The 27,835-nt window shown below is 50.0% G+C and overlaps 1 protein-coding gene across 6 annotated transcripts; it reads right to left on the bottom strand.

Annotated features, from left to right (window-relative positions):
* Window positions 1-456: 456 nt before the first annotated feature.
* LOC120953791 (ankyrin repeat and KH domain-containing protein mask) lies at window positions 457-27,835 on the bottom strand. Of its 6 annotated transcripts, none has more exons than XM_040374046.2 (20): window positions 26,553-27,835; window positions 18,766-18,804; window positions 17,602-17,737; window positions 17,421-17,510; window positions 17,252-17,312; window positions 16,989-17,145; window positions 16,603-16,902; window positions 15,724-16,138; window positions 13,832-15,567; window positions 13,588-13,684; window positions 13,011-13,486; window positions 12,086-12,899; window positions 11,730-11,999; window positions 11,390-11,517; window positions 10,990-11,277; window positions 10,633-10,902; window positions 4,445-10,561; window positions 2,475-4,343; window positions 2,240-2,392; window positions 457-2,155 (listed from the first exon to the last, which is right to left on the bottom strand). In XM_040374046.2, the coding sequence occupies exons 1-20, from the start codon at window positions 27,639-27,641 to the stop codon at window positions 2,123-2,125; spliced, it is 14,538 nt and encodes a 4,845-aa protein (XP_040229980.2). In that variant the 5' UTR covers window positions 27,642-27,835; the 3' UTR covers window positions 457-2,122. The 6 variants fall into 6 exon arrangements, with proteins under 6 accessions (XP_040229980.2, XP_049461565.1, XP_040229982.2 ...); XM_049605608.1 differs by having other exon boundaries at window positions 2,240-2,389; XM_040374048.2 differs by lacking the exon at window positions 26,553-27,835 and adding an exon at window positions 24,490-25,352.

The following is a 27,835-nucleotide window of genomic DNA, read 5'->3' as shown; positions in this document are numbered from 1 at the left end:
TCTTAAAAACAAATTGATGGCGCGTGATTTTAAAGTTTGGAGGAGGAGAAACACTTTTTTCTCTTCTCTTCTCCTTCCTTTCCGTGCCGATAGTTGGGGTTAAAAAAAGGAAAGCATACTGCCTCTCTCTGCACTGCCGAGGTTAAAGAATGGGATTTTCTGTATTTGCCAAGAGAATCTAATGTATGTGTTGTTATGCGTTATAAATGTTCCAATAGTTTTCACTCATTCAGTTTTCTTAGTTTTCCTGCCGGGCTTAACATACGTGTGCTTTGTAAATTGTGTTCTTCCAAGCCGTCCACTCTCTTTTTTTCCTCTTCAAGCACCCTGGCTAAACGTTAGTACATTACTGTTTTTTAAGTCAATTCTTCTACGCCAAATTGTCTCACTATGTTCTACGTTAGTTGTTTTTTTTTCACTAAACTAATCCAATTACCGATGGGTGCTGCGCGCGCGATGATCTCCACCATTATCGATCGCGTGTAGCGCATAGGGAGAAAGAACAAACTATTGGTTGGTTGAGTAGATTTTGCTTTATCTAAACGCTAAATCCTAAAATTCAAACCTGCCCTTCGTATTTGAATGCACAATAGATATTCAAAACTACGTTGAGCCACCACCGATTAACACTCGGGCGCGGATGAACCCGGTGGTAGCCGTTAGTTCCGTGTGTTTTGTTTGTTCTATTTTTAGTTAAGCTTCCACATATCCTTTACCAGTCAATAATTTTTCATTAAGCTTGGGTAGCAGCAGCGTATGGCTTTAAGTGTTTGAGTGGTGAGTGAGTGAATTATACTGTTTGTTTCTTCCTCTTTCTGTGAATCATTTGCATGTTTTCGCTTTTGTTAATTTCATATGCGTGTGTTTATTTGCGGGTAGCATCATCCAAAGAGTAGCTTATAAGTGGATAGTAGTAACGGAGTAGAAGTAGATATTACGCTAGTAGGTGTTATAGTAGTGGTATGTTTTATCCTTTTTATACTATACGTTAGACTTTGTGTGGCTCGATAATGGCCCTATATCGCGTCACGGGTTAACGGCACTAGCCTCCAAACTGAACCGTTCGATTAGACCCCGTTCCGGTGGTGCTTCTGCTGTTTGAGGGATTGCGCGGTAGTGTCGTTGTCGCACTGCTCAAGGTGATCAAACACACTTTGTATGCAAACATTGTAACTCAAAAATTATGGTGTGTATGTATAAAGAGCTCCTCTACACCGTAACCTGTCCCGCGAACGGTAAATCTTTCTTTTGTCAATTCGGTCATTCTCTTTCATAGCGTTCGTTTCGGCATGCTCAGAGCGATGATCCCCTCTCTGAAGTGACATCGGGCGTAAGAAAGAAACAAAAAAACAAAAACAAAACTAGGCACAAAAGTACAATCTTGACATATATTCTTATATTCCATTACCGAGAACGAGATGGTGCACATAGTGTCGTTTACCTATACACTGTAAATGAACATTAGTGTGTTGCCTTCGCTATAAACTGTACCATAATAAGCGTACATTCAAAAACGACTGAAAACTAATAATCGGTGTTGCTTTGGGGCACACCCTTGAGTGCAGCAGTTGCTGCCCCTCAGTACTACTTCATATTTGTGTGCGCGATCTGATGCGCAATTTGCTTTACTGATTTTATAGAGGAATTGTATGATTATACGTGTTAACGTCAGCAGTACTAGCGATTTGAAACATCTGTTTAGCAGCATTGACACTCTAGTTGTAGCATATATAACCGCAGGCATGCGAACGGGGTCTCTGACCAGAGGATAGTGTGTGTTATGCGTGTGTGTAGTTGTGATTGTGTTGTTGTATCGATGCATCAACACCACCCCATCCCATCTTTGAGACAGGCAAGCGGCACGCAACGGAGAATATGGGCAGAATCAACTATCAACACCGCGCAGTGCGAGAGGCCAACTTACCAAAAACTTGATACACTCTACTAGCTGGTTTTCTATGACTTTCCTTCACCCACTTATTCTTTCTATTCCCTTTTCTAATCGCTGCAGTTGGTTGAAGCAAGTGGTAGTTATGGTATTGTATATTATTACAACTGGTTTTCGACATCTCAACTAGCCTCGTCACGCGGTCAGCCGCCAGCCAGCCGATCATTCGCGCATCTAGTGTCCGGACCATTTTTGCGACCAGCCGCCCTGCAAATCCGCAAAGAAAAGTACGTCAGAATGATGGTTCAACACAACTTTGCTTTAATTGTTTGTGCGGAGGGAGGAACTTACGTGCTTCTCATGTTCCCATGGTGGACGCAGCTCTGCCGCTCCCGCCATATCGTTGGATGGTGTGAACGGATACTGCATGAAGTTCATGTTAGGTGGATTCGGCCCGCTGGGTCCAGAACCACCAATGTTACCATGGTAATCCATTTGAAGCTGCTGTAAAAGAGAGAAACCAAAACAAAACATTGTTTACCGATATCACAGCAGGCGATGCGGTTAGGAGTGCGGTTAATGTTACCTGGAAATGATCCGGTAGATGAATGTCGTCCATGTACTGTCTGTTCATTCCCGCCGCCGTTAGCCAGGGAAGGGGCGGTTGCTGCTGCTGATGCTGCTGCTGCTGCGATCCGCCCAGTCCACCACCGCTGCCCATGAACTGATTCTTATCCATGCTCATCCACGGTTGATTGCCGGATGCAGCAGCCGCTGCTGCCGCCGCCGCCGCCGCCATTGCCGCTGGCGATGCTCCACCGTTCATCAGATCCGGTCCATCCAGCCCGACGTATGCCGTTACCATGCCAGCATTGTACATGTTTGCGCCATTGTTGCCACCGCCCGCACTTGCTCCGCCGGCTCCAGCGCCGCTGCCAACGAGACCGACGTTACCATTTCCGCCGAACTTCCAGGCCCGCTCGGTACCGATGGCACGCGGCAGCTTTCGTGCATCTTCCATCATCGATTGCTGTTGCTGTTGTTGTTGCTGCTGCTGTTGTTGCTGGTGCTGAGGCACAAGTCCCCCAACGCCACCGTTTATGGCATGCGGCGCGTTGTTGTTGTTCGGCGATATGTTCGGCGAACCGCCAGCTGCATTCAATGCCATCGCCAGCCCATTTTCCATGCCCATCAGGTTGTCTCGCTGCAGGTGGCTCAAGTCGGACGAAAACCAATTGCTGCCACCTCCTCCTGCGGCACCGCGGTGATGCATGCCTCCAACCGGAGGCGGTCCACCGTTGCCACCTGCACCGGATCCGCCACCACCGTGCTGCTGCTGGCTGTTCGGTCGTCCCGGCGCCAGGCTGTACGATGACATCGACGGATACTTTCCACCGCCCATACCGATTGGCGGCGGGGCGTGGAACATTCCGGTGCCTGCGCCACCCGCATTGCTACCACCACCACCACCACCGTACGGCTGATGGTTGTTGGACAGGTTCATCTTGCCCGGCTGGTGCTGCGATGGCGGCATGACTGACGGGCCGATTCCACCCGAAAACGCGGACGCTTTCGGATTCAGTCGGGAGATGGGCGGCAGGCCGGTATTGCCGTTGCCACCCAGGCCAAGCTGTGGCTGGTAGGAAGATTGCAGTGAATCGGGTGGACCACCGCCACCGCTACCGCCAAGACCTCCGACATTGTCGAACATCGACGGCGGCGGGCGGGAGCTTCCTACCGGTGGCTGCTGCTGCGGCGCTAGACCGGCCGAATGATCGCGACCGCCAGCATTTCCTCCACCCAGGTAGTCCGGCGGCCCATTACCCCCAACGGGGTGGCGCATGTGGGAGGAAAGATTCATCATCGAGCGCAGCATGCCCAGGCCTCCGCCGGGAGCGCCTTGCCCATTGCCCTGCGCACTGTTGCCACCCCCGTGCATTGATGGTGGCGGCGGTGTCGGTTTCATGCCCACGTTTGGCGGCTCATTGGCTGACTGGTAGGATGATGGCTGATGCTGATGCTGTCCCCCGCCCGAGCTGGATGACGACATTGACGATGATGCCGACGAGACGGAGTGTGCCCCGCCGACCATGTTCGACACGCCCGAGTCCCTCGAGACGACCACCGACGACGGTGGCTGTTGCTGTGGACCGCCCAGGCCGGCAAGTGGCGACGTGCTGTTGCTGCCGCTATTTGCCCCACTCAGCATATGGCCCAGTCCTAGCGACTGTTGCTGCTGGTGCGAGTGAGGCTGCGGCGGATGGTGATGGAGATGCATTGGACCTCCACCGTTGGGCAGCTGCACCACCGGGTGTAAAGACGGTTGGGGCTGATGTTGATGCTGATGCGAGGACATGCTAGAGGCTGGCGGTGTGGTAGCATTGCTCGAGGCTTTCGAGCTAACCGGCGACGAGATGGCGTTTCCGCGATATCCTGGCGCCTTTGATGCGTCAACCTATGAAAGAGGCAAGGGAAATGATTGTCGTTTTTTTTTTTTTAATTTATTGAAATTCTGTTTTAGAGAGCTTTTTTACACACGGCTTAAAATACACATACCTGCAGCGTTGGCGGATTTTCCATGAAGGTGCCCAACACACCACTACCTGCACCACCTACACCACCAGCATGCTGGTGGTGCTGGTGCTGATGATGGTGGGGTGGCATATTTCCATGCGACAGGTGCTGATGCTGCTGCTGATGCTGGTGGCCACCGTACAGTGGGGGTTTGCCAACATCGGCCACATTATTGGCGGTCGCGTTTGAGCCCACACCCCACTGGCTGTTGGTAAAGGGATAATTGAACAGCGAATACACGTTCGACGGTGGAGGCGATGGAGCAAGCTGCTGCTGCTGCTGCTGTCCGATGGGTTGCATCTTCGAGTGCAGCTGACCAATGGTTGGCGAGGTGGTAGAGGAGCCTTGCTGTTGCAGCAAAGGCGATGGCGTAGTGACGCTGCGACTTCCGATCGGCCCAGTCACCGACGTTACCGTCGACGATGCGGACGACGAAACGATCGAAACGGATGTAGGTGCGGATGAGGACGCTGCCGACGAGGATGGTGGTTGCCCGATCGGGGTTATCGATCGACCACTGCCCGGTGCTGCCAGCGGATTGGCCGTGTTTGGTACGCTGATAGGTGGTATCGGCGGTACGGCGGAAGCCTCCACAATCGTTGGCCCTGGTCCGCTGGTTGCGATGGGAGGAATAAACGTCGATATCTTCTGCTGCCCAGCAGCTCCTCCAACGCTTCCTCCAGCAGACTGTAGCGAAGTAGATGCATTTAAGTGCGAACCAATCGGGGATACTCCACCACCACCGATTGAATTGGCAGCACTGCTGCCAAATGGTGCTGGTAGTGTTCCACCAGGTGCTCCTCCACCGGTACTTTTAGCCGGCGATTGCTGCACTTGTGCCGATGCTCGCCCTCCAATCACACCAACTGGTGGCTGTTGCACCTGCTGCTGCTGCTGTTGCTGTCCCTGCGATCCGACGACGGAATTCGAGCCACTGCCGATGGAACCACCGGCATTGGGGAAGTTCTTTTTCTGGCTAGTATTGCTCACCGCATTTCCACCGTCGGATGCGACCAGTTTGGCAAACGATCCTGCCGCCACTCCTGGTGCACCAGCCGTCGCGCCGGCAGCGTTGCCACCAACGTTTGTACCACCAGCCTGTGGTACAGCCGAGTTGGAAGCAACTGATGCCTTGTTGTTGATGTTACCGTTCTTGGCCTTCATTCCCGAGCTTCCGAACGGAGCTGATGTTGCAGCACCGGAACCACCCGTGCCGCCTGTTGCTGACTGGTGGAGCGATCCCTTCGCAACGGTGCTACCACCGTTTGCCGACGGTACAGCAGACGAATGCTGTTGTGATGTTTGTGCAGTGGTCGGCTGCCGCTTGGAATCTTTGCCCTGTCCAGTGGAAGCAGCCACGGCATATGGCACACTGCCACTAGTCACACCGGCATTGTTGCTGCCGGCTGCCGCCAACCCGCGGGACGGCTGTTGCTGCGAAGCGGCTGCGGCAGAAGATAGGAACAGATTCTTGGCCGCCGTCGGCCGTGCGCTTGCGTTTGACGGTGCGGAACCTTGGCTGGACGGAGTTTTAGTGTTAACTGGCCCAGCGGTGGTGGCTCCTGCACTGGCTCCCGTGGCTCCACCAGCAACGACATTGGCGGCACTACCGCTCGCCGCTTTGTTCGAAGAGCTGAACACATTCTTTGCACCCTTGGCAGAGGCCGTCGAATTGTTGTTTGTGGCGGCGGCGGCGGCGGCGGCTGCTGCCGCCGCTGCTGCCGCTGCCGCTGCTGCTGCTGCTGCTGCGGCCGCCACACCCCCTGATGCCACTATAGCAGACATGGTCGGTGCAGCACCATTTGTTGGTATGATGGCCGCTGGCACGATCACTGGTGACTGCTGTGCCGGTGTGGTAGACGACGACGACGAAGACCCAATACCACCAGATGTCCCTGCTGCGTGCTGGCCAGCCGAAGATGCAGATCCGCCACCGGCAGCAGACGACGAAGCAGTTCCGTATCCTCCCTTCGCTGTCGAACTGCTCGAGCTCGAGTTATGCTTTGGCAGCATGGTCAGTATGTCCACGTCGGGATCCTTGATGAGGGTAACGATCAGCGAGTGCGCCTGCTTGGTCGCATCTTGCGATCCCTTGATGGTGATGGAGCGATCACCCTGGCTCTTGCCCTGCTTTTCTACCTCGATGTGGGCGCCGGTGGCAGCGCGGATGGCATTGATATTGCTTCCCGCCCGCCCTATTACACGCGAAATGGCATGCACTGGCACCTGCACCTTGCGACATTCCATTAGCGAGGAGGAAGAACCACCGCCCCCGCCACTGCTGCCTCCTCCCGTACCACTGCTACCGCTGCCGCTACCCTGCTGCACAGAGCTCTTGCGAACGACTTCCTTCCAGCCCTCCTCACGCTTGGCGCCGCCCGCCGAGTTGGATTGCGAACTATTTGCGCTCTGCTGCTGCGAGGCAGAAGTGCCACTGGACGCCGCCTGCTGCTGGTGTTGCTTCATCGGACTTGCGGAGGATAGTTTACTATGATGACCATGGTCCTCCGTGTTGTAGAAGCTGCTTTTGTTGCCGTGCGTTTTCTTTCCGCCAGCGTTGGTGGTGTTGTAGAAATTAGCACCACCGCTAGTGTCATCACCCTGTTCGGCAGTGTGCCGATTGCCGGACCCAAAGACGATGATGGATTTGCGATTACCAGCCGCACTGCTGCTCTGGTGAGACTGGTGGTGCATCGCTCCACCTCCCGCACTGCCCGCCTGCTGATGATGATGATCGTTGGAAGAGGATTTTTTGCTTTCGTTTTTCGTGCTCGCTGCCATTCCACCCGACCGCTCGTGGTCCTTCGGAGCGACATTTTCCTTCTCCGTCGTTTTTTCGCGCTTGTCCCGTCCTCCACTGTATTGCTGCTGCTGCTGCTGCTGCTGCTGCTGCTGCTGTTCTTTCTCCTGCTGACGCCGATTCTTTTCCTTTGAGTTTTTATCCTGCACCACAGTGTTGCCGTTAGACGCTGCTGCCGAACCACTTTCCGGGCTCTTGGATTGACGACTGTTGTTGGTGTTGTTGCTGTTGTTGCTGTTGTTGCTGTTACTGCTGCTTTGCTGATGCGCATTGTTGGACGACTTACCTCCACCGGTAGCGTTGGCAACCGCTGCTGCCTTCGCCGCTCTTGCAGCACCGGCCGCATTGGTAGACGCAATGGCACCGCGTGCTGTTTGTGCCTGCTGTTGCTGCTGTTGCTGCTGCTGTTTGCGTTTCTTGTTGTTTTTCTTCTGCTCCAGGGCGTTGCTGTTCGAGGACGACTTTACCTCCGAGCTGGAGCATGAACCCAAACTGTTGGCATCGATGCCGGAATCACCTTCCTCCTGCACCTGGTACGGTATCGACATCGGTCGGTATTGGTACAGCTGCCCATTCGCACCCTGTTGCTGCTGGCGCTGATTGCTGCCACCGGACGAAGCGGAAGAGGATGCAGTTTGATTGGATTCCTTTCCTTTCTCCCTGTCCGTGTCCTTGTGCTTCTCCTTTTCCTTATCTTTGCCCTTGCCTTCCTTCTCTTTCTCACGACTATTCAGCGGCTGCTGCTGCTGCTGTTGTTGCTGTTGCTTGCCACCGTGCGACTGGGCGGCAGTGTGGTTGGAACCGCGGTTTTTATTTTTATTACCGCCAGACGCTTGCTGTTGCATCACAGCTGAAAGAAGCAGCTCGTCCTCGTCGTGCTCACTGTCGACGTCCTCCTCCTCCTCTTCCTCCTCCTTATCGTCATCGGCTTCCTCCTCCTCGTCGTCGTCGTCGTTCCCGTCGCCCGCTGCACCCTCCTCGCCCATCTCTAGCTTGCGCTGCTGTTCCCGCTTTTCCGCCCGACGGCGCTTCTTCCTCTCGCGCCGTTTGGCAGCAGCCGCCTTGCGGCTTTCCTCGCGAGACCGCTCGAGATCAAGCTCCTTCAGCAGGATCGACGCGTTGATGTTGGCCTTCGTGGCCTGCTGATCCTTGGCGGCGCGGATCACCTTCACACAGTCGTGACACTTTTCCAGCAGTTCCTGCTCGCTGATCGTATTGATGTAGCGCGTCATCTCCTGGTCGGACGGGAACTGCGTTACCTGGCCCACCATCCATTTCACCACCTTCGTGTGGCCCTTCCGGAAGGCAGCCATCAGGCAGGACACCTTCCGGTTGTCCTGCGAATCAATGTCTCCGCCGGCGCTGCAGAGCAGCTCCACCACACCCAAATGGCCACCGTTGGCGGCGAGCCAGAGCGGGGAGTTGCCCTTCTTGTTCTTCACCTCCACCAAAGCACCGCGGGACAGCAGTAGCTCGACAAACTTCAGATGTCCCTTGTCCGCAGCGATGGTAAGTGCTGTATCGCGGGATGATGGGACCGGCGCCGCATTGACGTCGGCTCCCTTGTCCAGCAGCACCCGACCGACATCGATGTATCCACCGGAAGCCGCCTCCATCAGGGGGGTAAGGCCGGTCTTGGCACGGTGCTCGACGTTGGCCTTGCGATCCAGCAGAAGGCTTACCACTTCGTGCCGTCCTTGGAAACAGGCCAGCGTAAGCGCGGTATTGCGGTTGGTTTCGATCTGCGCGTTTATGTCCGAACCCATGTCAAGCAGCAGCTTTACGGCGGCCACATGTCCATTCATTGCCGCTAGCATGAGCGGTGAAATGCCGAGTTTGCTTCCGGTTCGCGAATTAATCTCGGCGCCGTGCTGGAGCAGCAACTTGATGATGTTCACGTAGCCACCGCTAGCAGCTAAGCTGAGTGGCGTGTAGTCGGATACATTGCGATGCTCGCGGTTAGCGTTCATGCTAAGCAGCAGCTCGACCACCTCGTACCGACCACCGGAACATGCCAGCGAGAGTGGAGTGTCCTTCGTTCGCTCCGACTGTGCCTCAATCTCTGCCCCGTTGCGCAGCAACGTAACCACTACCTTCTCGTGCCCGGCAGTGGCAGCCAATATTAACGGGGTGAAGCCCTTCTTATCCTTGTGCTCAATGTTGGCACCGCGGGTAATCAACAGTTCCACCATATCCTCATGACCACCGGCACAGGCGAGCGTTAGCGCGGTGTCGTGGTTCGAATCCGTTTCGGAATCCACATCAATCGTACGCTCCGATACCACCGATCCACCCTGCGGGGGCAATATACCATTACCCGCGTGGAAGGGCTGAAGGGCCCCACTCGGTGGCGGTATGTCCATCCCTCCTCCAACCGAACGCCCGTTGCCGGCAGTGGTGTCGTATTGATAGTTTTGCAGCTGTCCACTGCCGCCAGCACTCTGCTGTCCGGCCGGTGCCTGGCGAACTGCCGGGACGGCGACACGGTTTTTCTCTTTGCGATTCTTTTCTCCCTTTTTGCCACCACCGGCACCGGCCATTTTGCCACCGCCAGCGACAGCATTCGCCGACTGATTGTTATCCATCAGCGCAAAGTGTTGCGTCCTCACCAGCGGGGGCATCTCCTCTTCGCCTCTGGTGGATGCGACTTGCTGCTGCTGCTGCTGTTGGGATGTTTGAGTGGAGACCTGCATTTGGGCGTGCTGCAAACAGTGCTGTTGTTGCTGTGTCTGTTGTTGCTGCTGCTGCTGCTGCGACTGCAAATGTTGTACCTGCTGTCCCTGGGCCTGGGACTGTAGATGCTGCATTTGCTGTCGCTGCTGCTGTTGATGTTGCTGCAACGTGACGGAACCGGAATGACCGGCAGCGACCATTCCCTGCGCATGCAATTGCTGCTGTAGCTGCGCGTGCTGAATTGCTGCTGCGGCTGCTGCTGCAGCGGCATGCGGTTGCATTGTGGCAATGTTACACTGCTGCTGCTGCTGCTGTTGTTGCTGCTGCTGGCCAGTCGCTTGTTGCAGTGATAGTGACTGTTGCTGGCCTTGCGACTGCTGTTGGCCACTGTTCGGAAGCATGGTCATATGATCATGCTGCTGATCTTGCGCGATTTGCTGCTGTTGCTGCTGCTGCTGCTGCTGCTGTTGTTGCTGCTGCTGCTGAGATTGCAGAGTCGGCAGTTGAAATAGCAAATGCACTTGCGAGGCTTTATCTGCGTCGACATTAAACACAAGCTTTGGTTGCTGCCCGTCGGCACCGCTGCTCGCTTGCGGATGATGTAATACGGATCCGGAGGCGGATGCCTGTGATAAAGATGAATTAAATTATTAAACATTGCACTTAACACATAAGCGGTGCCTACCTCGGTACGTACCTGGTGTATTTGATTCAGCAGCTGTATCTGATCCATTGAAAATTGTTGCGGATCAAACGTCAGCAGTTGGCTGGCGGCAGCTTGGCCTTGGCGATACGCACACTGCTCATCGGTAAGGGCAACCGCGCTACCGTCCTCCTCGGCTGGAGACGACGTACCAGACGTAAGCTGGTTCTGGTTGCCCGCCCAGCGTGTCTTGCAGAACGAATTTAATCCGATCAGATTTGCATACATGTCGATATCCTGACACCCGAAGTTGGCAGCCATATCCTGTTGTGGTAAAAAGTAGGGTATATGTGTATGTGCTAACAACCCCGCCAGTGTCATTTTTCCTCACAGACTCGTTATAGTACTTACATGCAATGCCATTGGAATTTCTGGGCAGCCATTCAGCACATGGATCACATCGTCAATGCTGTCCACCCATTCGTAGTTGTACATCGATTCCCGCGAACCGTGCGCTTGCGTGGCCGTTCCGTCCTCCCCGTGGAACGTTTCCAGCGTTTCGTCCAGCGCTGGATACATTCCGCCAACACACTCGGTCATGCCGTCTGCCTCAGATTCCTCGATGTTAAACATCGGAAGGTGTTCCTCGCCTTCCTCGGCATACTGGTGGCCGTCGGTCGAATCGCCGAGTTTGATAGGCTGCAACAGTAGAAATAATGGGCACGATGCGTTAGTTAAAACCCAGCAGCGGAAGAAAAAAAACACCTGCAAGGGGGAAGCAACAATTGCGACCAGTTCGTTCAGTACTTACATTGCTACCACCCTTATGCTGAATGATGTTTTGCATATGCTGATGCACTTGCACAAATTCGGGGGCAGGCAGTATGTCCGAGCGACTGAAACTGCAGATGATGCGCGACAGCTCTGAGTACTCAATATCTGCAATAAGGGAAGAGAGAGAGAGAGAGAACGAAACACAATCAGCCTCAACTGTTTGGTCATGCACACCATCGAACGCAAATAGTCCAGTTGGACAGGACTAATGTGCATGATCTGGGGGAAAGGTGGGCGACAATTCGTATCAAGCGCTGCGCGTGTACTACTATTGTCCATTCTCCACCCCCACCCACTCTTGGTGTTCGGTACACTACCGGCATTGTTCATCATCGCTGGCGGGGGGGAGGCGGGAGGGTCCAGGTTGGACCCTGGGCAGCTGCTACTCAGCGGTGGCGTTTCCGACGGCGATTTGGACGTATCGCAGAGCAAGCGATGCGCGAGCTTGAGCATCAACTTACGATCGACCATCGCAAAAAGGTTGAAATGGTTGTCCGGATCGAGGCTGGCCATCGTTCCGCCGTTACCACCACTGCCGGTGCCTCCTTCTTCTTCTTCTTCTTCTTCTTCTTCACCATTGGCATTACCTGCACCGGTTTTGTTTGTTTGTTTCGAAAATTAGAATGACTTTGATAATGTGTCTGTGTGTGTGGGTGACGCTTTCGCCACTTACCTGCACCGGTGCTTCCATCTCCGCCTTGGGCAGTGGTGTTATTGTCGCAGCTGCCGCTGGTAGTCGTGCTGCTGTCGCTACTGCTGGCACTGCTGTTGCTGGTACTGCTGGCGGCACTGATGCTGCCACTGCTGGTAGTGCTACCTTCGCCGTCGCCACCAGCGCCAGCTTCGCCAGCCGGCACGCTGCTACCATCGGTGCTGGTTGTGCTCGTCGTAGAGTGGCTGCTGCTTGCGACGGTACTACTGTTAACGCTGCCGGTGGAGCCACTTTCGCCCGTGCTGCTGCTGCTGCTGCTCGCACTATCACTAGCACCCTCGGCGTTTGCTGTGCTGGGTGTAGTAGCCGTGCCGGTTGCATTTGCATCTTTGTCCGCTGCTCCGCTACCGTCGGCCGGTAAGTTGCTCGAACTTAACTGGCGCTCCTCTTGCGCGGAGGATGCCGCAGACAATTGCTCGGCCGATCGACCTTTGCCAGCATCGTCGTTCTGGCCGCCCGATGTACGCTTTGCTGCTGCTGCGGTGCTCGTGATAACCGACGGGTTAGCGGATGGCGTAGTAACCATGCTGCCACTTTCACTCCCGGCGTTGGCAGTTGCCAACGTTTCGGCGTCATTAGCCCCATCCGAGTCGCTCTTCTTCAGCTCCTCTCCTGCATTCACGAGCGTCTTCTTTTCGCTCGGTTTTGCACTTGATGGCATTGGTGCTGACTGCATGGTGGATGGCGTTATGGATGACTGTGACTGCAGATTCAAGTTCGCCATCGATTGTTGCAACATTTGCACATTCGCTTCGGAACTTGGAATCACAGAGGACTAAACAAACAAATAAACAACGGTGACATTTTAGTTAACACACACATCCGGATGCATAATTGTGTTCCATCTGGGAACAAGGAGAGTTTTTGAAGTACATGAAGTTCTTACCAAGTTGTTATAAATTGACACCATCGGGTTCTGCTGTAGGACACTGGTGGAATTGCCACTACCGCCGGACGAGTTATTACCCGCCAGCGGCCTGAAAAATGATTGCTGCGGCTGCTGTGCAAGAGTGTGCTGTACGGAGGCCGTGGCAGTTGCTACAGCTGCCGCTGCCGCCGCGGCTGCTGCTGCCGCCGTTTTGCGATTATTCTTGGCATCTTTCTTCGACACGGGCTTAACCTTTGGACGATCGCTGATGGCAGTGCTTTGTGACACTTCCGAAGGGCCGGTCAAGAGTGTACCGCTGCTGGTCCCTCCGGTGGCCGGACTGACGGAAGTGCCGGTGGATACAACCGAAGCGCCAGCGGCATTAGCAGCTATTGTTGCTAGCTGAAGATGCTGCTGTTGCGATTGAGGCAAGTTGGTTTGCAATGGCGTACCAAAGAGAAGCCCACTGTTGCCGTCGATTGATGTTTTACCAGCTGGAGCAGAACAAAAATAAGAGATCAATTTCATACCGTACACCCATCGAAAACATTACATCCGCTTCCAACTCATTTCGCTATTTTTTGGTATAGCCTACCTTGAACGGGTGTGCCTAGATTGATGTATGTTTCCGTTGGTGGCAAAAGAGTCGATGGTGGACCTTTAGCATCACTGATGAATTGTATTTTCGCCTTCTGCAATAAAATTACAATCAGAATCACAATCAATGGCCACATCTAGGATGTCCAAACTGTTACGTAGACTAAGCTAGCAGAGGGTACAGCACCATACTAAGCTCTAGCACAAACATGAAAACCATCAAACCAATGAAAAACAATTACCTTCTGGAACTGGATCTCGTTCATCTGCTTCTGATACTGTTCATAATCAGATCGCATCGCCACATTGCTCACGCGGGGTGGTGGTTGTTGCTGCAGCGGCGAAACGTTGCTCACACCAGCACTGCAGTTGCCCTTGTTATCCTCCCCAATGGGTTCGCTCCTCACCTGCTGTGCCTCGGAACTGGTAAGGTTTGCCTCGAACGGCGAAGGCAGTGCTACTGTCGGTTGCTGTTGTTTTTTGCGCAGCAAGCTACGCTGCTGCTTGTTTCCACCGCTCAACCCGGCCGCATTGTTGTTGTTACCGACCATCTGCTGCTGCTGCTGCTGCTGCTGCTGGGTAACGACGTTGTTGCCTTGCAAAATAATTGGCTGCGCTGCTTGCAGCTGCTGCGCCTGCTGCTGATGTTGGTGCAAGTATTGTATCAACTGTTGCTGCGCGACAGCGGCCTGATCGTGTTGCTGCTGTTGCTGTCCAGCAACGGGTGGTATTGCCGAGGAGGTAGCAGACCCCGCCGGTACGGTGTTCATGCGGCGGGCCCGCGTGCGAAAGCCATTGCGCAAATCCTCGAAAAAGCTGTCCTTCGATATTGAAGAGTCCTGAATTTCCAGCAGATGTTGTGCCAGTACGGAAGTATCGTTGCCGCTGCTGTCCAGCAGCATGTTTGCCTGATTGATCAGCTGATGGCTGTTGGCAAGCAATTGCTGGTGTTGCTGCAACTGCTGCTGCTGCTGCAGCGTTGCCTGCTGAGACTGCTGTTGCGGTTGTCCCTGCGCTTGCACCTGCTGCTGCTGTTCGAGCATTTCCTTGCTTGGCAGTTGGAAAATCTGTTTGTTGCTTACTCGGATTGCTTCAGGAACCTCGCGCAGCCCGGGTGGACCCGCTAGCAGTTGCTGTTGCTGCTGTTGCTGTTGCTGCTGTTGCTGCTGCTGTTGTTGCTGCTGCTGCTGCTGCTGCTGCTGTTGAGCTTGCTGCAGTTGATGCTGCTGTTGGTGGTTCTGCGTAATGATCAACTGCTGTGCCGCCTGCTGATGTTGCTGCTGCAACTGTTGCTGGTGCACCTGCTGCTGTTGCTGCAGTTGCTGCATCTGACCGCTGCTGAGTATGTTCTGCTGCTGGGCAGCATTAGCGTTCATCAATGAGTGAGGAAAATCGAGCAGCAGCTGAACCACTCCTATGTGGCCACCCTTCGCCGCTTCGATCAGCATGGTGCTGCTGTCCTTCAGCCGATGGAACGGATCTGCACCGTTCTTCAGCAGCAGTTCCACCACATTCTGGTGGCCGCCGGTGCAAGCGAGCGATAGTGGCGTGTGGTCGTTGTTGGTGGTGTGGCGATTCACATCCGCTCCCCTTTCAATCAGGAACTTCACAATGCACCAGTGACCGGCCCGACAGGCTTTCATTAGCGGCGTGCGGCCACCCTCGGATTCGTGCTCCAGCTCGGCACCGTAATTCAGCAGGATGTCCGCCACTTCCGTATGGCCGTTCTCGCACGCGTACGTCAGCGCGGTATCGCCCGTCTGCGTCTGGGCGTGTACGTTTGCACCGTGCTGCAGCAGAAAGCGCACCAGATCGATGTGACCCTCCTGGGCAGCTTCCATTAGCGGCGTCGATGCACCGAGCTCGATATCTGCACCATTCTTGATGAGATACTCGGCCACTTCGATGAAGCCTCCGCAGCACGCTAGCGTAAGAGCCGTCTCCTGAGTTTCTTCAGTTTGAGCATTGATCTGCGCATCTGGTAAGAGAGAGAGAGAGAGAGAGGGAGATAAATTGTAAACCATAATCGAATCGAATGCTGTGTAACTCCGAGAGACTCGAGAAAAAAAGGTACAAGAAATAATAATAATATTTGTAAGAAGCATAATAATATTTGTAAGAATATAATACTTACTCTGTTGTAGCAATAATGCCACCATTTCCTCATGACCCTCACGTGCGGCTTCCATCAGCGGAGTGTAGCCTTCATCGTTCACTTCCTCGATGTTGGCTCCGCGATCGATTAGCAGCATGGCCAGATCGACATGTCCGCCACACGCTGCGAGCGTGAGCGGAGATTCGAATGAGTCCGTCGGCATATTGACCTGTGCCCCCGAGTCCAGCAGCAGCCGCGCTACTTCCACGTGCCCATCCATGGAAGCTTCCATCAGAGCCGTGTGCATTTCGTCGGTCTTATGCTCCTGATCTGCCCCAGCCTCCAGAAGGTAGCGCACCATATCTAGATGACCCTTGTAGCAGGCGAGGGTCAGTGCACTCTCCTTAAACTCATTCGAATGGGTGTTAATTCCGGCACCATGTTCCAGCAGGATCTGCGAAGAGAACCACATTGTTTCTTGGTGAATGTTTTGCGCTGTACCAACTGCCAGCAAGAATTTGCAATCATAAGTAAAGTGAGTGCATATTTCTTGTTGCACTGTAACATCGAATGTTAAATCCATCAGATAAGATCAAATAAAAATCATTACTCTGAAACAAAAGTGCACACCATGCAGATGGTTATCGAACTATCAACTAAATAAATGGTACAATTTTGCCAACTTGCTCGACCTTAGAATCGAGCAAAGGCTAGCGACTCAATAATGCGGAGCACATCAGAAAATCAAATCATTGTTCATTGTAATTGGTATGACCACAAGCAAGGCAGCACAGTTGTGTAACGCATGAGAGTTCTGTTCTCGGGTTTAATCATTTGGAACGGGTACGATAAAACTGACAAGCGCTGTTTGATTATCGGGTCATCAAACTATGAGCGGATGAGCGGAGGGACACATACCTTAGCCACTCCAACATGACCAGCGGAGGCGGCTTCCATCAGCGGGGTGTGACCATTTTCGTTATGGTCCTCTACCTTGGCACCATGATCCAACAACAACTTCACCGCTTTCTCGTGACCCCCGGCACAGGCGTACATGAGTGGTGTGTTGCCGGTGGAAGACTGCGCATTCACGTCTGCACCGTGCTTGAACAACAGCTCAATGATATCAACGTGACCAGCCGACGCAGCTTCCATCAACGGTGTGCAGTCGTTCTTTTGGCCACGATCATCAACCTGTGCAGACATTGCCAGCAGTACCTGGGAATTTGGAGAGAGCAGAACCAGGAGATCGAACATAAGTATCATATTGCAACACTGCTACACTGGGGGCCACTCAAACATACCTGGGCCAGTTCGTAGTAGCCGGCGGAACACGCCAACGATAGCAAAGAATCGCCCTCTTCGGTCGCTTCGTTCAGCGAATTTCCCTCGACAAGCAGTCGCCGGACAGTGTTTACGTCGTTATCAGTGCAGGCCGCAATCAGCGAACGCGATAGCAAACTATAATAAAATGAAAACGGGACGTAAAACAGCATTAGCGGAGTTAGTTATTTGCAACAAGGTGTTGCTACTAAGGAACCTTTACTGAAGAACATTTTACACTTACTTCTTATCCCTTGGACTGCCATCGCTGGATTTCATTCGCGTCAATGCATGCGCTGCTTCGTCTGGATGATCAAAATTGGTAGGAAAATGCAAAGACACGTTATTTAGTATTAGTTTGTTATTAAATAAATATAACACTCTTTCACAAGTGTGCTACCAACCAAACCTACCTCGTTCATGGTCGGTATCGTCATCGTTCTCTAAGAGAAACTTTCCGGGTACCGTACTATGAACCATGTCATCGTCATCTTCGTCCTCTTCTGTTGTGGTCGAGCATTCAAGAAAGAACAGAACAAATCAGTATATTAATCGATCAACACAGTGAATGCCACGCGATTGACTCATGCGTACCGTCGGAATCTTCATTATCGTCGGCATCGTTGTCGCAACTGTCCGACTCATCCATATCGACATCATTCTCGCAGCTGTCGGAACATTCCGTTTCCGGAATTTCGATCGATTGCTGATCTAGTGCGAAGTCGTCAACCTGTCAAAGGAATTACAAAACAAATTAAGGGTAAGCCGTATTGTTTATTTTGAACGATTCGTAGCAGACAAAATGTTTCAAACGCATTCGTTAAAGTCAAAAATATATGACACATATATTTGAAGCCTTCGTAAGCGTTGCAGCAGCCTCTCTTTTATTTGCAGAACAATTCGCTAAAATTATCTTTCACGACAAAAATGTGTAATAGTAAATGGTTGTTAAAGAAATGTACAATACTTTCCCAACTTGCTCGCCTAGTTGGTGGAAAGTAGTGGAGCAAAAATTGAATATTTTTATTTCATTATTCATCACAAAGAACAGCCATGCGTTGTCGCCGGCCAGTTCAAAATTATTTCTTTCGAAAAAAAAAGTGAAAATAACGAAGAAAATATTCCGACAGTCTATGTTATAATGAAAAAAAGTATTTCTGAAAAAAAAATATCTCTGTGACTATTTTATCAACTGTTGGGATTCGTTACTAGTTCTGGCCCTTCTTTTGCTGGATGATGCGTCGAAAGGCATAAGATCGGCTGGATGGTGTTGTTGGTTGTGAGTGGGTCTTAGCAAGTTATCAATTTAAGCAACGATCAAAAGTTATTATCTTTAACATGTGCTGTAGCATACTTTGTTTAGTAATATTAATAATTGTTCAAACACAAGTTAACAAAAACGCATAATAATTTCTATTAAGCTTTTTCTAGGATAAAACACGAAACAAAACTAATTCTCCTTATTCATGGCAAAACGTGGTCGTTACATGGTGTGAGTAAAACAGTTTATGGTATTGAAATTTAACAATTTTTGGTTAAGAATTTAGCTCACGGAAGGTACTATCGAGTGAGGAACACAGTTGAAAAAAGGAAAACCACATTAAACTGATGAAAAAAAAAACAAAAGCATGACATCAAGCTATGGGAATAAAACGCGCACAAGTAAACACACCCACACGCAAACACACACACAGAGAGAACGCGCAGGCCTCTTGGGACAGGGTGGAGACCGCATTCAACACAAGCAACAACACTTACCAGCAGATCTGGCCTTAGACATAGGCAAGCCAGCAAAATCTAAGAGGTGAAATAAAAAGGAAGATAAAACAGGGCAAACATAACGCAAACTATAAGATTTACGAACTTAAAAACAGACAGCAGAGTTATTTTTTGAACTTTTTCTTAAAAGTTCGCTTATGGCAGAAAATTATAGGAACAAGAATTTTAAGATCATTCACACTTATTAATTTAAGACATTGCAGACCCTTACGTCCCATCGATCGAATCATGTTTCAGTTCGTTTCAAGAAAAATCTATATCCAAAAAAAAAATCAGTAAAAAATATATACATGAAAGAAAAAGCTACAGCATTCATTTCGATGTGCACGACATATTCTACACTACCCACAGCTCCAACCCTATAATCCGAATAAAAAATAAACACTGCACTGTAAATAAACATGTTATAAAAAGGTACGCGAGTGCAAAGATCGTTTGCAAGGGGGAAGTTGTTGGATGCCGAATTTAACACTTTTAACTGTCTGGCTGATCCGCCGTAACGAGACTACGATCTAGTTTCATCCCATACCTTTAGTGACACTGTTTCGGTCAATGTTTAAGGTAACTTTGCTGTGCAGTTCTGTCTCTCTGCTGGTGCGGTGTGTGCGTTTGCTCTAATGGCAGCACACCGGCACACAGCACAGAGCTGAGAGGGAAATGCCGTAATTCTCTAAATTTAAATCACTGCACTGACATTAAAACAGACACTGGCTAATCGCGACCAGACAGGAAGGGATCATATATTTGTGTTACCTGGCGGCTCTGGCTTTGAGGAATCGCTTTTGGAAACAGTTTAAAAAAAAAGTCTTCTTGGACATACGTTGCGTGTTTGAAAAGGACAAATCCTATTGGTTTGTTTCACAAATGTATCATGCTAATATTACTATATACAAATGGCGTACAATAATTGATAAAAAGAACTATCATTTATGCTTTTGCATAATATTTCCCTTAAGCATTGAACACACAAGCTGCCCTTTCATCAGTGGGACAGTGTTTGCACCAACTTTTCAAATGTACTCGTGGAGGATTTAGTGCCCTACGTTAGCGATTTAAGTGCATTGACCTCTATTCTCTACCTAAAAATTGCTAATAGGTGTTAGGTAAGTGTATGCGTGAGTGCATTTGAGACTCCCATTTAGCTGTTTGAATGGCATAAAGTAGTGAATATATTAATCGTTGAAACACGATCACTAGGAATGGGACAAAAAGGGAATATGCCAACAAGGCTAAACCGCAATCGTTTTATACTTGAACCAAAGTAAATTTTAATTGTTTAATGTTTTTTTTTCAAATTTTTTAGATTTTCTGTTTAAGTGGATTTTGCTTACAACAGCAAATAATTTGTCGATTTTTGCTTGAACTTTACACTACTGATGGTCGCTATCGACCCCGTTCGTGTCACGAATGAAGTCCATCGAATCGCCATCAGAAGAACACGAAAACACGGCGATAAACGGTGGAATTAATACCCCCCCCCCCTCCCCCTCTCTCCTCTCTCCCACCCGCCTTGTGTAAACCGTCAATTTCTTTGACACCCTACGCCAACCAACGTACACACACCATCAACAGCCAGCGGTCCCTTCCTTCTTATGGCCCCAATTACCATCTGCTACCGGATCATGACCAGTGAGCTTTACTACCACTACTACCAGCGACGGGCTTCTTGATTTCTTCTATCTTCTACACGCCCTGGTGCTTTAATCATAATTGCAAATGTTGTCCCAAGCGACGGCACGGACGGTCAATTCAAAAACATTCTGTCGGCGGTGGGATGGGTTGATTTGATAGCTTCGCACCAATCAAACCGCACAACGCCGGGTCGTTGTAAGCACCACTATTTGAAGGTGTACTTTGTATTGCTAGTTTAAACGGATTAAAAGAAATAAATGTCATTATTATAACTCATATTTGTAGCAAACAATTAAATACGAACGAAATGGTAGCAAAGTATCCCGAATATTCGCACGGTATCTTCCGGCAACGCCCAAGTCAACATTCAATTTATCCTACAATAAAAAGTGATGTTTGGAATGCTTAGACCAGCAAGACTGTAGGAGTACTTAAAAAAACTAGTAGTACCGTCGATGAAAGGCCCAGGATTGTCTGTTACACGACCCTTTATCCGCGCGATCTATCCCGTACGATGCAGCAAGAGACGCCGGCCACGTGCTTCCGCAACCGATAAATTCAATTCAATTCCTATTTGTTAACCTTTGTGATTCTTAGTGTGACAGTACGGCAATATTGACCACTACTACGAGTAGTGTGATCAGCTTAATCACACTCTTCCCATTCTTGCTTGACGGATGAATACACGCATTGCCGGCTAGCGCCATCTGTTGGATGGTATTTGTACTAAACAAATGTCACCTGTCCCGGGCCCTGGCGGTGCGTTGCGAATCAATGGAAACGGTGTATCGCTTCCTTATATATGCTACAACAAGATAAGTGTCGCATTTTCTTTTGTTTCAGGTTTCCTAAAAAGTGAAAAAAAAATTGTTCCCTTTTTCGCTTTGCTTTACCAAAGAAGTGGCCACAGAGGCCGGCTTGCTGTGTAAGAGAACTAATAAAATAAAACCACAGATCACGAAGTACATTAGTTATGCCGAATAAACAGCTAAACAACCTGTATGCAAACCATGTTACCAACAGCAGGCTAAATGAAACACGGTAACTATTGTTTAACTATTCAAATAAACAAAAGGGCGTATCAAACTGCGTCTCCTAACACGCTGGTGGACCCCCTTTTTTAAGCATTTGAATTTCACAACGCTTGCCATTTTTGTTCTCTGATATGCGCATTTGTTGCTGTAGCAGCAAGGAGCATCGATTTTCTGCGAATCAATTGTTGAAATACGCGAAAAATGCATTCCACATTAAAAACGCTTTAGAGAAATCGATCCCACCGTAGCCGCAACAGAAGCAGCAGCAGCAGCAGCCGTCAGCCAGGAAAGGAAAACAAATTGCGGCAACGCTTGTGCGTGAGTGAGATAGAGCGACATATGTGCGTATGTGTGTGTTGCGTGTGCGGCGAAGGCTAAACCGTGTGCTCTGCCACACACATCGTGAAAGCAAAAAAAAAATACTGCAAAGAAACGTTGCGTCGTCTTCTTGGATCGCCGCCGTTCCGTTGAAACGTCTCCAATGGTAGGGGAAAGCGGGGCAAAATGGGCATGTGGGGCAAAATGGGCACCCTCTATTTAAGCATTATTTGACTACAAAAATACTTTCCAATGCTCAAAATGTATTCATTAGAGTGTTCTATGAACACCATGTAAGTATCATAACCCTTACATAATAAATAACCAAGAAAAATGCAAAATAAGGTTTAGTAGCATATTGATATAATTTTTGCCACTTCAAAAATAAGCTTAAACCATTGTCACAGGGATGTGTTGATGTTTTACATGATATGTTTTTAAAGATATGATATTTCTTTACAATTTGTCTGAAGAAATCAAGGCGATTTAATGCGTATTTTTACTAATATATAAAAAAATACAAAAATGCTTCACGTGGGGCAAAATGGGCAGTTACGCATGGGGCAAAATGGGCAGATGCTTTTGACATACGGCGCTTGGTGAGGCTATGGTGTTGTATTTGTCGCCTCAATAATGATAACAGGCACAGCTTCAAAAGATTCAGTTTTGTAGATTTAAACGTGTAAAAACTGTTTTAATTTTGATAACATATTTTTGGAAGAATTTGAAGGGCTTTCCTGACCAGCAAAACAAAAGATAGAACGAAAATACATTTCACGAAACGTGCGCATAAGCATAGACCATTACCTAAGCGCAGTTGTTGTGGCCCATTTTGCCCCAGTGTTTTGACGTTTCACAGTTTGTTTACATATGCCCATTTTGCCCCGGGGTTATGCCCATTTTACCCCGCGTGTCAAAAAAGCTTCTCGTAAAACATCAACTTTTATTTTACATTATTTTCATCTATTTAAGTTGTTTTCGTTCTATGTGGCAATTTTAATCCATAGATAAATGGTGGAGGCATACAATAATGAAAGAAAAATTGAGTTTTGTGGCATATTCAAAGGGATATTCAGTAAACTGCTTAACATGCCCATTTTGCCCCGCTTTCCCCTATAGAGTGGCGACGGCAACGGCAGCCAGCACCCGTACGATAGGAGTGTGCTTTCACCAACACACACACACACACGTACCCAAATGCGCCCACCCATACAATCGCCTTGCCGCATCGACTGCGACTTTGCGGAATGTGGAACACACACACACATAGAGAAACATACTGTGTGCTGTGTGTGCCATATTTCCGTTGCTCTTTTTTACCAACCAACCACCAATCAGCTTAACACACGATTGCGAGATTTTGTCCAGCGGATGTGCAAATGCAATTATTGTGATGAAATTGTGCGAATATGATTGTGGGCCCATTCTGCCCAGGCACAGGGAATTGATTTTTTAGAGCTATGCTCACGGTTGAAACAGTGACGGACGAGGCGCCTATGAACCATCCCTTCTCTTTATCCCTATTACGGTCGCGATTGCAAAGTAAGGTTAGGGATGCGCGTTTCTTTGTGTACATGGTACATTTTGCTACATGAGCTCTTCCTCTCTGATAAAGCACACTAAAACTGTTTTAGAAATCGCGTTTGAAAAGTGCATCCAAAAAAGAGTTTCGAAGAGTTTAGGCAAAAGTTATGTAGGCAGCGCACACAGCAGCACTTTCACGTTTTCTCCCTACCTCACAGTCTCTTTCTCGCTCTCCTCTCTATCGCACTCGCTCGAGTGCACTATTAATACTATATTCCTTCGTCGTGCAGTGGTATGGTGCTCCACGGCGCACGTACACTACCACCCATGCACACACAATCCATTGCCGGGGACCGCTATTCGATGTAGTGGTTCGATCCGGTACACCTACTTGCCCGCAGCACACTACGGCTGCCATGAAAGGGGCAGCAGCGCCAGCACCAGAGCAGAACTTGGAAGTAATGTCATGTCATGTCTGCCGATTTTTTTTTCTCTCTCCACAAACCTTCTGAACTCTTTTTGTCTTTCAACCGGGCACACTCGCTATACACAGAAGACAGGAACAATGAAAGTGCTCCGCCCGAATCACGTAACCCACGTTCTTTTTTTCTAGTCCGCTGACAGTTTAACAAAAAAGGGTTCTATCACAATTGGGCCGTTGGATTCTCACAGTTTTCACATGACTTTTCGTTACGACAAGCTCCCGGATTGCAGCAAACGCACACTAACAAGAACAAGATGTAGCGAAGAATTCCACGGTTCAGTTGATCGAAGGAAGTAAAAGAGCACGAAGGCGGCAATCAAGAACAAAAAACTGGATGAAACTTCAATTAAAAAAAATCACTCAATTCCCACACACGTACACACCAATACACACTTGCAAAAACTATTCCAGTACTGTCGTGTACTGCTGCTGCTGATTCACACACACGCGGTGACGGTGTGTTGGTGGAGGATGTACCTTTTTTTTCTTCTTAATTTTGACAACCCATCCCATCTTTTCGGGCCACTGTCTGCTCCGCACAACACCACACGGTGATCCGCATGTTGCGGAAATTCCCCTTCCACACTGCAGCTTATATTTTCGCACCGCTCCATTTCGGCCATGATTTTCGGCAAGCATTTTTTCACAACGCCATTACACATCGCGTACGGGGAATTTTGCATTCAAGAACACACATTCAATGACACTTACGAGCATTCTGACTTCCAACGCACGCTGCTGCTGCTGGCCGAGAACAACGACGTTCCGCGAATTTAGCTCCGATTTCCCAACATTCACTTCCTCCTCCTCCTCTTCTTCTTCTTCGTCTTCTTCATCCACTTCTTCGTCGTCCTCCTCTTCCTCCTCATCGTCGATTAGGGCACAATCTTTTAACCTTTTCATCACTTCTTCCATGCTCGCCATCATGAGGCCTTCGTCACACATTCTACTACTTCGATCATCAGCATCTTTCTCTGCAGTCAAACCGTCGTCGTCGTCGTCGTCGACGTACCACACCATGTACGCGCACACACAGCCGTATGCACGCACGCACTTCCCACTTTTCCTTTACGGCACTGTCAGCAGACTAAACTAGTTTTGGGGCCGAAAAAAGATTTTGCTACCCGCACACTGAAAAACGTTCCGACACCCAATTCGACGAACGAACGGTCGCGACTGTTCCTTTTTCCTGCTGCTGCCACTTTTACCCGTGACACATGCACACGCACACTCGCGCACCTTCTGCCACAGTGACCGCACTGTCACTGTGTTAGTTTGCTTTGCCTGATTCGCTCTCGCGCATATACACACACATACACACACGCACGCATACACGTGCGGCGCACACAGCTGCCATTACGCACACTACGCGGTCGCTACACACTACTGCCGTAAATTGCTGGCCCGTATATATCTTTTTTTTTACCAGCAGCTTCTGGGCCCGATGACGACTGCCGGATCTCCCCATTCCCCGGGTCGGTGCGCTGCAGGCTCTGCATCCCATGCAAAACCACCACCCATTTGCTGGATAGCACGCAACCGACAGAGCTCACACCACGGCTGACTAGATAGAATGTACAAAAAAAGATGGAAAAAGCGTGGAGGACTGCTCGACTCCGGATGACAAACACCGCATCCTATCTATTTGGGGTTAAGGGTGTGATCGATGGGCTGGCTTTGATGACCAACAATAGCCAGAGTATTCGGATAACTTAGAACTGATTTGCTCTAACATATTGTTTCAACACCTAGACGACCCGTCATCAAAGTGTGATAATTGCTATTGCAAGTAAAAATGAAAAGCATTCTAGCTTCCGGTTTCGCTAGAACGCACTTTTGTGGATGCTGGACGGCACAAGGGATCAGCTTCTTCCGTCTCTGTGCTCCATTTCTTCTTCCCGCGGCAACTTGCCGCGTTCGTACGACTGAACGCATAATCCATGCTCCGGTATGCACATGGCAGAATAATGAATATCCCCGGCGAACGTATATGAACAATGCTGCTGCCTTCTTTCCTGTTTTCCAACACATTTACACTTCCGGTGTTGTTTAGTCAGCAGAGATGACACCCAACAATGTTGCGAAAAGAACAGTTGTGTCGTATTGTGCTACCAATGAGAAAAGTACAATTATGTTGCATTATACCGACACTGATGTGTCATGTGAAGCCAACATAGCTATACAAGGAATAAAATAGTGTCTTCACGTTGAAATCGTTTGCCTTCAGTTGTATCATGAAACGGAAGAGGTTTTTTTTTCAATTATTTTAAAAAGCCAATAACGTTGAAGCATACCCAATTTTAAACAATACCAAGCATACACGAAATGCTTGCTTTTTTTCTAGGATAATAATGCGCAGAACAAACGGGCGATATGTAACACTAAACAAATATGTTGGCTTGGTTTGAGAGTGCAGTCAAAAGCTACATTTTGATGAAACACTAATAACGTCGGTCTAAAAGTAGATAAGAAAACAATCCGATGGTCTAAGGGTATCGGTGCAACGGATCCTTCAAGGTCGGACATCATCAAATCCCAACTATACCCCTCGTGGTTCCTGTACGCGGTACTGATGATAACTTTACCCTGAGCCCATCACCGAAGGGGTAGGAAAAGTGCAGAGCCAATTAAGGTTGTTGTGCCAAAGCGGAGGTAAATTATGTGGAGAGAGATATTCATGATTCGATGATGGAAGTGGATCGATACCGCTAATAAACAACACGTGGAATGTGTTCCCTGCAATAACAAAGTTAGCATTAGAGTGAAGTATTTACCTCCGACACCGATTCCTCTTCCGACTCTGACGAGTCCGACACGCGAGGCTGTATCTCGGAGAAGGTCTCGGTATCCGACTTGGCGGGAGACGAGCTGTTGCTGGTCGCTGATGGTTTGCTGTTGATGTTGTGAGCGCTCTGGCCAGGAGGCGCACCTGCAGCGGCGGTAGCCGGCTTCGACGCTGCGGCCGTATTTCCGGTACCTCCTCCTACGCCTCCTGCGGTTTTACCCCCATCGCCATCGCTGTTGTTGGTGTTAGTTTGCTTGCCGCCGCTGCTACCATCTCGTCCAGCAGCGCCTGGGGCGTGCGATGGTGCAGAAGAGGGCTTTGTTGCCGTTGTGGAACTCTGGGCTGACGACATTGTTTTACCATTATTTTTAGAAATGTTTTTACAAATCACGCTGCCACCGTCCAGTTGGGATCGACCCGATTCGACCCCGACGGAGGCCGCGGAGCGTACAGCGCCGGTCGCTGTGCCGGCTGGACCAAGCGTGAGCCTGCCCAGCGCCCCGGACACAGCGTTGTCTTCCGCTTCCGCCGACGTTGGCAAGGGATGCGTCGATGCTTCTACGACCGTTCCCGTTTCGTCATCAACATTCTTTCCTGCACCCAAGGCCGATGATGATGACGATGGCGGCGAACCAGTCGAGGAAGTGGTAACCGCACCAGCAACAACGACGTCGGCGACGATAGTAGCACCAGCAGCACCACTTCCACCACCACCACCACCACTGCTTTTCACACCACTCTTGCCACTATTGCCGACACCACCACCACTACTGCTGCTGCTGTTGCTGCTACTGCCACCACCGATTGTGCTGCTGTTGTTGCTGCTGTTGCTATTGTTCGCTGGTTTCGATGGTGGCGATGACGAAGTTTTGGGTGCTCCACCGAGGGAAGCTGATGCGAATGCCTTTGCCACTTCTCCTTCCGTTGATGTTGATGCGGATGAAGACAACGAAGACGACGACGATGATGATGGAGGCTGCTGCCTCTGCTGCAGCTGCGATTTCGACGAAGTCTGCTGATTCACTGATTTTACAACTTTTTCCCGGTTTTTCACTCCGGATTGTTCAGCATTCTGCATTTTTGTCTATGCGTGCAACAAACAAGCCGCATTCGCGATGCGTTTTTCACTCGTTCGGTACGGGTACAATCACTTTTTACCATAGAAAATCGCTTTTCAATACGGAGCTACCGTGCTTCGACCGCCAGTAGAATTTTTCGCCATATTTTATTTTCTCCCTTTTGCTTTCTCTCGCTCCGCACCCCGTTCTGCTC

Source organism: Anopheles coluzzii, chromosome 2, assembly GCF_943734685.1.
Source record: "Anopheles coluzzii chromosome 2, AcolN3, whole genome shotgun sequence".
Lineage (NCBI taxonomy): Eukaryota > Metazoa > Arthropoda > Insecta > Diptera > Culicidae > Anopheles > Anopheles coluzzii.
The sequence above is the reverse complement of the archived record's forward strand: the minus strand, read 5'-3'. Positions and strand labels throughout refer to the sequence as shown.